At 51.5% G+C, this 10,620-nt stretch overlaps 1 protein-coding gene across 1 annotated transcript; it reads right to left on the bottom strand.

Annotated features, from left to right (window-relative positions):
- Positions 1-4,057: 4,057 nt before the first annotated feature.
- Positions 4,058-8,107, bottom strand: TCP10L (t-complex 10 like). The gene is made up of 5 exons (XM_043457106.1): positions 7,992-8,107; positions 7,747-7,882; positions 7,266-7,481; positions 5,409-5,522; positions 4,058-4,258 (listed from the first exon to the last, which is right to left on the bottom strand). The coding sequence occupies exons 1-5, from the start codon at positions 8,105-8,107 to the stop codon at positions 4,058-4,060; spliced, it is 783 nt and encodes a 260-aa protein (XP_043313041.1).
- Between the last annotated feature and the right edge of the window lie 2,513 nt (positions 8,108-10,620).

Here is a 10,620-nt window from a genome sequence, read left to right as displayed (position 1 = left end):
TCTGTCAATCCTAAAGGAAATCAGGCCTGAATATTCATTGGAAGGACTGATGTTGAAGCTGAAACTCCAATACTTTGGCCGCCTGATTCGAAGAACCAACTCATTGGAAAAGATCCTGATACTGGAAAAGATTGAAGGTGGGAGGAGAAGGGGATGACAGAGGATGAGATGGTTGGATGGCATCACCGACACAATGGACATGAGTTTGAGTAAGCTCCGGGAGTTAGTGATGGACAAGGAAGCCTGGCGTGCTTCGGTCCACGGGGTCGCAAAGAGTCAGACATGACTGAGCGACTGAACTGAACTGAATAATACTACTTATTCTTGTTTTAAATACAGCATATAATAAGCAGATTGCTAGCTAGCAGTTGGAGGTAATTACGCTATATTTGCCTTTGATTTTACTATTAATAGTTTTGGTTAAAAATTATAAGTAAAATTATTATAATATAAAACTTAATTTGAGAACTCAAGTGATGGAAAATTATCGCTCTTATTTTGACAACATGCTAAATGCATCCAAGTGAAAGCTAGAAAAAATGTTTCGACATATCGGTAAGGCTGCAGCCCTTCGGCAGGTTAGGAGGGGCATTTGGAATCATCATCATTTTCTGTTCTCCCCATGAAGACAGAGGGGGTGTCCCTCCCAGTGCTGGGGGCTGCACCCCCTCACCCCACCCACCTGTGGCTCCTCGGAGATGGCTGGGGAGGAACACGTGGGCTCATCTGTCGGGATCCGGGCAGGGGGCCTGCCTGCATCACTCCCGGAGGGCGAGGAGCGTGTGTCTGTGGAGCAAGCGCGTGAGGTTGAGTGAACAGTGAACACACGTCTCAAAACCACATTATCTTCATCTGGTTCCCAAGTCCCACGTAAACTGACTGTGAACACGTTCTCTTTCCTTCATGAGATCAACATGCAAACAGAGGGTCCATTATGCAGACACAGCGTCAATTGATCATGCAGGAAACATGAACTGTTTAAAGAATATGTGTGCTAAGTCGCTTAAGCCGTGTCCGACTCTGCGACCCTATGGACTGCTGCCCGCCAGACTCTTCTGTCCGTGGGATCCTCCAGACAAGAACACTGGAGTGGGTTTTACCATTTCCTCCTCCAGGGGATCTTCTGGACCCGGGGATCGACACCGTGCCTCTAACCTCTCCTGCACTGGCAGGCAGGCTCTTTACCACTGGCGCCACCTGGGAAGCCCATTTAAAGAATACATTCACCCTTTTTCGCATAGTAAGATGGCTCGGGTGATGGAATCCAAAGGCCTGTTGTCTGCCTTGGAGCTGCGAGTGAGCCAGCCGGCAGATGGGTGCGAGGAGAGAAAAACCTGACCCCACGGTGGCAGGTCTGCTGGGCAGAGGGCGCCGGGGGTGAGCGCCCCCTCGGTCCCAGGAGTCGGGGAGCGTGTCTCCAAGGAGGCACCGCTCCTCAGGGGAAACAGGACTGGAGGTTGAGGCTGGGGTGGGGTGGGGGCTGTCCTACTCGGCAAGTCAGCAGCAGGAAGCACCAGCAGGTAAACTGAGGCTGGGGGAGCAGGGTCGGGCCTGGCCCACAGGGTCCTCGGGGGGTGCGAGGGGCCGCCGGCATCGACCTTCTGGGGGATGAATAGCTAGCCTGGGCTGTAGGGAGACCGCCGGGGGGACCCAGAGGACCGGCGCGGGGCAGGGGCCCGCGTCCACCTGGGCCGAGGGCGGGCTCTGAGATGGCAAGGCTGGGGGTCCTGCCAGGAGGACTGGCGGGGGACAGGCAGCTAAGTGCGAGGGTCAGGTCTCCAGAAGCCAGGCAATCCTGATTGTCCCGCTGAGTTCTCGGTGCCCGAGGCCCCGCAGCTCCTGCTCCGCGCAAAGGCCCCACCCTCAGGGCTCTGGCCGGCGCGGAGGTGGGCTTTAGGGTGGCAGGCAGGTCGAAGGTGACTTGGGAAGGGCTCCCCGACACGTCCAGAGCTCGGGGCTCTCTGGTCCTGCTGCTGGGACCCGGAGCCAGGGTCACCCAGCTCAGCTATGCTGAGAGCCCCGAGCTCAGAAACGGGGCGGGGACGGTCCCATCTGGGTGGCGGGACCGCCCGCCCCCAGGACCAGCTCTGCGTGTGCGGGGAGAGCGGGGTGTGCGGGAAAGACTGGCAGAAGGGGGCCCGGCGAGGGAACCAGAGAAGAGGGTCAGAGCAGGGTGGACGACCTGCTGAGAAACACAGGCGCTCGCCCCGGGAAGATCTTCAGGATAATAAAACGCTAACAGGATAATAAAACCGACGTCTGGGAGCCAACAGCAACGCCGAGGAAAAACCCGCTCCAGGAGGCTCACCCGGGTCGTCCTTGGCTCGGTGGTCCTGGGGGGCGACCGCAAGAGCAGCTGGCGCTGGGGACCTCCTGCCGCTCCATTTCTGCAGACTTTGGGGTGATTGTTGGAGCACCTAGGAGCAAGGACGGGCACAGAGCCCACAGGCCCGCTCAGCTGCAGCCCTCAGGGCCGCAAAGACACGCCGCAGAAAGCCCTTCCACGGTCAGCGTTTTCAAAGCGTCCGAGGACTCTGCCAGCAGCCCTGAGCCCAGCACTGCAAGAAGGACCTTTTTTTTTTTTGGTCATATTATTTTTGTTGTTGTTGTCGTTATTGACGTAGAGTTGATTTACAGTGCTATGTTAGTTTCAGGTGTAAAGTGACTCAGTTAAACATCTGTATTCTTTTTCAGCCTCTTTTCCCTTATAGGTTATTACAAGATATGGAGCAGAGCTCCCTACGCTATACAGCCGGTCCTTGTTCCTTATCCGTTTTATCTGCAATAGTGTGTGCATGTTAATGCTAATTTATCCCTCTGCATACCCTTTCCTCTTTGGTAAATATAAGTTTGTGTTCTATGTCTGTGGGTCTATTTCTGTTTCGAGTGTAAGTTCATTTATATCATATCTTAGATCCTACATGTAAGTGATATCATCATGTGTATTTGTCTTTCTCCCCTGATTTTACTTAGTAGAATGCTCTCTGGTTATATCCACGTTGCTGCAAACGGCCTTATTTCATTTGTCTTGTGGCTGAGTGACGCTCCACTGTATGTATGTGCCACGTCGCCTTTGTCCTTCCTCTGCTGATGGGCGTCTAGGTTACGTCCGTGTCTTGGCTGTAGTAAACAGTGCTGCTATGAACACTGGGGTGTGTGTACCTTTTCAAATTATGATTTTCTGCGGATGTGTGCCCAGGAGTGGGAGTGCTGAGTCATATGACAGTTCTATTTTTAGGGGCTATTTTTTTTTTAATGTATTCTATGTATAGACACAGGTGTATAGAATAGTTTTTTGGACTCTAGGAGAGGGCGAGGGTGGGATGATTTGGGAGAATGCCATTGAAACATGTCTATTATCATACGTGAAGAAGATCACCAGTCCAGGTTCGATGCTCGAGACAGGGTGCTTAGGGCCGGTGCACTGGGATGATGACCCAGAGGGATGGGATGGGAGGGAGGAGGGAGGGGGGTTCAGGATGGGGGACACATGTACACCCGTGGCTGATTCATGTCAGTGTATGGCAAAACCACTACAACAGTGTAACGTAATTAGCCTCCAATTAAAATGAATAAATTTATTTTAAAAATAGTTGATTTGGGTAAGTTATCTTAGTTCTCATATGCCTGTAAATAACTGCTTAAAAAAATAAAATAAAATGTATTCTATTGAGGTATATAGCTGGTTTGTCATATTTCTCAATGTCTGCCATAGAGTCAGTTCAGTTCAGTTCAGTCGCTCAGTCGTGTCCGACTCTTTGGAACCCCATGGACTGCAGCACGCCAGGACTCCCTGTCCATCACCAACTCCCAGAGTTCACCCAAACTCACCGCCATCGAGTCAGTTATTCACGGGGCCGTGTTTAGGTGTAGGAAAATACAGAGCACAACGGAGAAAATGATAATCAGCTCCATTCGTTTACTTTTTTAGCATTAAAGTCAAATAATATTCATTAGTATATGAAAATATAATTATTCTTAATAAATTTAAACTATTTAGAATGATAAATTGAGGATTCTTTTTAGACATAGTGGAATTCCATCTAAACCTAGACTTTCAGCATAAGCAGTACAAATTCTCACTACTCCCCAGTGCTACCTTGGCATCCTCAGACAGGGCTGGCCTTTCTTCAGAGGCTTGTTCCCTCCCAGGAGGCTTTGCACGTTTGTCGTGAAGATTTCTGAAAAGAGCTTTATTGCCATCTTCACACGGTACCGGTTTCCCTGAGTCAGTTTTCTCTGTCTCTCTGCTTATTGGCTGAAAAGGAACGTGGCAGTACTTTTGCATTAATGACAATAATTATCCAAAAATATCAGCAAAAACCTCATGCTAGGCTGTTCTAGCCCTGTTTTGCACATGCTGCAAAGCAGAATTCTTGGTGTATCTAGTCTCCCACGTGCTAGCCCGTGTTCACACGGAATCGAAGAAAGTTAGCATTGATTGTCTAGAAGAGATTTGCTATCACAGCATAACAAATTGCTCAAAACTGAATTTTAAAACATGCAGCAGAAATTTTTTCTATCCTTTGCATTATTCGAAAATTGATAGCTTTGTGGTGTGAGCATACCAATTCTTCACTTACACATGCATTGATTAAGGAATTACGTTGCACGCTCCTAATTAATTCATTTCAATGCAGAACATAAGACAACGCTTCGTCCCAAAGCAAACCAGCAACTCCACACAGCGCTGGAGCTTCGGACACTCCCCACCCCAATGACCCGAAAAAGACAGCTTTCCCACTTTTAATAAACACCTGGATTAGGAGAGCCCAGACCCTCCTTCAAGGAATAAAATATTTTCTGCTCAGTCGAGGCATTGGGCAGGAGGGCAGGACACCAGGCCATCCCCAGGAGTCCGGGGGCTTTTCAGCCCGAGTCACCCATTACCCGATGCTGGCCTCCAGGTGTGAAGACACCTCAGAGCTGAAGTAGCAAATATGCTGCTGGTTAAGACAGACTAAAGAGGAGCTGCCCTTAGCCAGGAAAATGCAGCGAGATAAAATAACACCCCGCAGGAGGCCCCCAGACAGCAGCATGAACTGTGCGTGGAGAGAGTCCAGGGCACGAGCCACAAGGGGACGCGATGGCTGCAGGTACACACGACGATGAGCCAGACAGCGTCGTGGCTGTGGTCACCTGGGCCCCGACCCGAGGCTGGATCGGTAGAAATACAGCCCAGACCCAGGTGTACGGCCCTCCCGCCCGTGGCCAGCTCCCTGCCAGGCCCTCTGCCCTCACGGCCCCAGGGAGACTGCGGCAAGAGAGGGGAACCCTGCTTTATCAGGAGGGAATCCCTCAAAGAGGCAGGGTCCCCCCGGGACGCTGTGGGGACACGTGGGCCTGGGTGCCCAGCCTTCGCGTCCTTTCACAGATGACAAACCCAAGAGTCAGCGGGTGGAAGTTACCTTCCCTGACGGCAGTCCTAGGAGCGCTGCACTGTGACTTTGGCCAGCGTGTTTCGGTGTTATCCCTGTATCAGCTGGCAGAGGGGACGTTTTCCCGACAGTAGGCTCTGACACCTAAGACAATTTATCACACAGAAAATTCAGGAAGCGAGGTCACGTCTCCTGATGTACAGTAACTGGGAGAGAAACGCACATTTAACTCATTCAACAGTAACTACAGTGTCCTAGGGAAAAAACAGGGATGCCAAGTGGGGGACCAGGGTGGGATTCTCCCCTCAACGTGTGGAAGGTTCTCCAGGAACACACACCACATCCCAAACATGGGGATGTCATGGCTCACTGTTTGAAAATATCCCAAGATCCCCAAGGCAACAAAACCAACACCTAATTTGTTTCCTTGCGCTGTGTGTCTTCAGCTGAGAAAGAATTCAAGAAGGAAAAAAGTGCCCCCGTTTCTAGCATCACTCACAGTTTATCTAAGATCGGAATTGGGAGAGCCATAGCCTCCCAGATCTGAAGCATGTGGCCCAATCCCTCAGGCGGGAGGAGGTATTCTAAGTTACTCACCATTCAGCTCAGAGGAGGGCTGGGCGGGGAAGGGGCGAGGGTGTGGGGGATGGGGGGAGGCTGGTCCAGTGTGCTCGTGAGTGGTCACTGACCTTGAGGTCGCTGACCTTCTGATCTTCTGTCCCTGAAGTCGTGTCTGCACACAGATGCACCTGTGTGCACCTAAGGTGTGCAATTCCCATGTGTGTCTGTTCCCTTCAGATCGGGTGTGTACTTTGGAGGGCAGGCCCGGTCCCTCTAAGTAACCCCAGGACCCTGCGACGGGGACTGTCCACAGACCTAAGGCGTGTTTGGAAGCCCGCCAAGTACAAGAGCTCAACACGAGAGAGAGATGAGAGAGGGAGGGCCAGCCGTCATATCAGAGATACCCCCAGGGCTTCCCTGGGGGCTCAGCTGGTAAAGAATTCGCCTGCAAACTGGGAGACCCTGGATCCATCTCTGGGTTGGGAAGATCTCCTGAGAAGGGAGTGTCTCCCCACTCCAGTATTCTGGCCTGGAGAATTCCATGGACTATATAGTCCCTGGGGTCACAGAGAGTTGGACACAACTGAGCAACTTCATTTTTCAGTTTCAAGTCCTTGAACTACAGACTCAGAAGCACACGGTGCGTGCAGACAAGAAGTGTTGGCGCTTCCCTTAATCTGCTAGAGGAAACCCCCAGTTACTTTTCGAGGGTGTTTACATGGTTTCTTGCTGACTCCTGCACGTACAACTCGAATGGTCCAGTTCTTTAGATGCACTTGCCAACACAGCAACAAGTCCTGGCCACCCCACCATCTCTGCGGCCTACGCTCAACCATGCCACCCACACGTGGAAGCCGGGCGCTGCGTGCAGGGAAGCAGGGTGGTCGCTTTCCCACCTCTCCATTAAGTAGTCCCACGGCATGGACAGAGCGGCCCTGGGGCCCATGGGCTGCTTCTGGAATCAGCGAGCTGGTCCGAATCTAGACTCTGGGCTCCCCAGCCACTTGACTATCCCTAGGGTAGGACAGACCCACCTCAGGGGTCATGGCAGGGGTCAATAGGGGCAGAAAGCACAGACTGCCCCCGTAAACCTGGGCAGCATCCCACGTGCTGTTGCTTGGTGTTAGGAGATGTCTTTGCAGACAGACGTGCGGGGCCCCCGTGAATGGCCTGGCCCCTCCCAACTGAACTGGTTGCTCATGGGGTGTGGATTTGGCCAGAGGAAGCAAGCCCCCTGTCTCCTGCATGGGAAGTGCCACGGCCGCCCAGCGCCAAGCACGCAGCTCTGGGGGAGACGCTCTGGGCAGCAAACAGAGGCCCCGGTACCCGAGTGTCTGAGCATCTTCTCACGTGCACCGAGCCCGCCTCACTCCGCTTGGCCTCCAGGCGCTGCCTCTCCGAGGCCCTCAGCCCGGCCCGCAGCTCCAGGTTCTGCTTCACCAGTACGTCCATCTGGGCCCGGAGCTCACGGTGGGTGGCTGCCCAGCGGGCCTCCTGCCTCCTGAACTCCTCTCGGAGCCCCGAGACCTCCTGCTGCAGCCGCTGCGCCGGGAAAGAACAAGGACCGCTGTCAGGAGCCCGCGGCCGCTGGGCGCGATGCACCCCCATTTATACACCCAGGCCTGCATCGCTCCAGGACTGCACCCCCAGGCCTGTACCACCTGGACCTTCATCCCCTGGACCTTCTATTCTCCCTACAGGTCTACACTCCCTAGACCTTCAACCTCAGATCTGCACCCCTCTGAGACTGCATTCTCCAGGCCTGCACCCGTCCAAGGCTGCACCCCCGGGCCTGTGCCCCGCTCACCAGCATATCCTCAGCCCTGCCGTCCTCTGGGGAGCGCCCGGCCGCTGTGTCAGGGTGAGGCTCAGCCCCACCATTCTCTGGGCAGCCCAGTTCCGTCTCTGCCAGCTTGTCGGCCCCCAGGTGAGCCCTCAGCATTCTGAGGAGGGAGCAGAAGGTCGGTGGGCAGGGAGGGGGTGCAGGCTGCCCCCCACTGCAGCATGGGATCCCCCTTCAGGACAGTCCAGCTCGGCCTGTGTGATGCCTACAAAGCTGACTCATGGACAGGCCATGGCGGTGTCCGCCAAGCTCCCACGGAGGACTGAGTGGCCACACGCAGGCTCTCCTTGGTGGTGGAGAGCAGACACTTGAACTCACAGACCATCGGGCCGTGCAGATGGGACTGTGGCTGGCCCCGCGACCGCGGGTGTGCTCAGGAGCGTCTCCGTGGGAAACTGAGGGCCCCTGCTCTGCACTCAGCATGAGGGCCACTGCCCAAAAGCTGGAACGGACCCTCCTTCCGCCGGGCTGAAGGGGCAGCTTTTCCAACACCCCCAGCGGGCCGAGTCTGGGCCACTGGGGACAAGGGATGTCACCCTAGAGCGGGGTGCTGGCCCTGCCCCCGGACACCCCAGGCAGGGGACGGGTGGACGCATTTCCTGCCTTCAGGCTGCGGGCTTTCGGCCATGGAGACTCCTGTGGCTCCCGGACAGGCTGTGCGCAGACACCGGGAGGAACCAGGCCTCCGGGACGGCGCGTCCACCACCGCCGCACCTCACGGCGGCAGAAAACAGAGCGATACCCGAGAAACCAAATTCCCCAAACACAGGGCATCCTCTGAAACCACCCTCAGCTGATGGTCTTTCCGCTCCGTTTTAAGTAAACCCAGCCCTTTATCAAAATGAGGATTAAGCCTGACTCAGAGTAACAGGCGAGTGTGGCCTTGAGTACAGAATGCAGCAGGGCAAAGGCTAACAGGGACTTTTGTCAAGCGAACACACCGGTCACAGCAAACATGTTCTTCCAACAACACAAGAGACGACTCTACTCGTGGACATTACCAGGCAGTCAAAACCCAAATCAGATTGATTATATTCTTTGCAGCTGAAGATGGAGAAGCTCTACACAGTCAGCAAAAACAAGACAGGGAGCTGACTGTGGCTCAGATCACGAGCTCCTTATTGCCAAATTCAGACTTAAATTGAAGAAAGTAGGGAAAACCACTAGGCCATTCAGGTATGACCTAAATCAAATCCCTTATGATTATACACTGGATGTGACAAATAGATTCAAGGGATTAGATCTGATAGACAGAGTGCCTGAAGAACTATGGATGAAGATTTGTAACATTGTAGGGGAGGTGGTGATCAAAACCATCCCCAAAGAAAAAGAAATGCAAGAAGGCAAAGTGGTTGTCTGAGGAGGCCTTAGAAACAGCTGAGGAAAGAAAGAGAAGTGAAAGGCAAAGTGAGAAGGGAAAGATAAACCCAACTGAATGCAGAGTTCCAAAGAACAAGGAGAGATAAGAAAGCCTTTTCAAGTGAATAATGTGAAGAAATAGAGGAAAACAACAGAATGGGAAAGATTCGAGATCTCTTCAAGAGAATTGGATATTTCAAGGGAACATTTCAGGCAAGGATGGGCACAAAAAATGACAGAAACCACAAGGACCTAACAGAAGCAGAAGATATTAAGAAGAGATGGCAAGAATACACAGAAGAACTTTACGTAAAAGGCCATAATGACCTGGATAATCATAAAGACCATGATGGCGTGGTCACTCACCTAAAGGTAAACATCCTGGAATGTGAAGTCAAGTGGGCCTTAGGAAGCATTACTACAAACAAAGCTAGTAGAGGTGATAGAATTCCAGCTGAGCTATTTCAAAACCTAAAAGATGATGCTGTTAAAGTGCTGCACTCAATATGCCAACAAATTTGGAAAACTCAGCAGTGACCACAGGACTGGAAAAGATCAGTTTTCATTCCAGTCCTAAAGAAGAGCAATCTCAAAGAATGTTCAAACTACCACATAATTGTGCTCATTTAACATGCTAGCAAGGAAATGTTCAAAATCCTTTAAGCAAGGCTTCAACAGTACATGAACCTAGAACTTCCAGATGTTCAAGCTGGTTTTAGAAAAGGCAGAGGAACCAGAGATCAAATTGCCAACATATGTTGGATCATGGAGAAAAGAGAATCCCAGAAAAGCATCTACTTCTGCTTCACTAACCATTCTAAAACCTTTGACTGTGTGAATATCAGCAAACTGTAGAAAATTCTTAAAAAGATGGAAATACCAGACCACCTTACCTATCTCCTGAGAAATCTGTGTGCAGGTCAAGAAGCAATAGTTAGAACCTGATATGGAACAACTTACATGATTCAAAATTGGGAAAGGAGTACGTCAAGGCGGTGTATTGTCACCCTGCTTATTTAACTTATATGCAGAGCACATCATGAGAAACACTGGGCTGAAGGAAGCGCAAGCTGGGATCAAGATTGCCAGGAGGAACATCAGTAACCTCAGATAGGTAGATGATACCACACTTATGGCAGAAAGTGAAGAGGAACTAAAGAGCCTCTTGATGAGGATGAAAGAGGAGAATGAAAAGCTAGCTTAAAACTCAACATTCAAAAAACTAAGATCATGGTATCTGGTCCCATCACTTCATGGCAAATAGAAGGTGAAACAATGGAAACAGTGACAGACTTTTATTTTTTTGGACTCCAAAATCACTGCTGATTGTGACTGAAGCCATGAAATTAAAAGATGCTTATTCCTTGAAAGAAAAGCTATGACCAACATAGACTGTATGTTAAAAAACAGAGACATTACTTTGCCAACAAACTATGGTTTTTCCAGTAGTCATGTATGGATGTGAGAATTATACCATAA

The sequence above is a fragment of the Cervus canadensis genome, chromosome 33 (assembly GCF_019320065.1).
Source record: "Cervus canadensis isolate Bull #8, Minnesota chromosome 33, ASM1932006v1, whole genome shotgun sequence".
Classification (NCBI taxonomy): Eukaryota; Metazoa; Chordata; class Mammalia; order Artiodactyla; family Cervidae; genus Cervus; species Cervus canadensis.
The sequence above is the reverse complement of the archived record's forward strand: the minus strand, read 5'-3'. Positions and strand labels throughout refer to the sequence as shown.

What these genes read in the sequence shown, in the direction of transcription:
- TCP10L (XM_043457106.1), bottom strand. Translation starts at nt 8,107, where the DNA reads ATGGTCTGTGAGTTCAAGTGTCTGCTCTCCACCACCAAGGAGAGCCTG. An exon ending in GCAGGGCTGAGGATATGCTG is followed by an intron (nt 7,482 to 7,746) that starts GTGAGCGGGGCA and finishes TTCCCGGCGCAG; the next exon opens with CGGCTGCAGCAGGAGGTCTC. An exon ending in GAAGATGCTCAGACACTCGG is followed by an intron (nt 5,523 to 7,265) that starts GTACCGGGGCCT and finishes AAATTGTCTTAG; the next exon opens with GTGTCAGAGCCTACTGTCGG.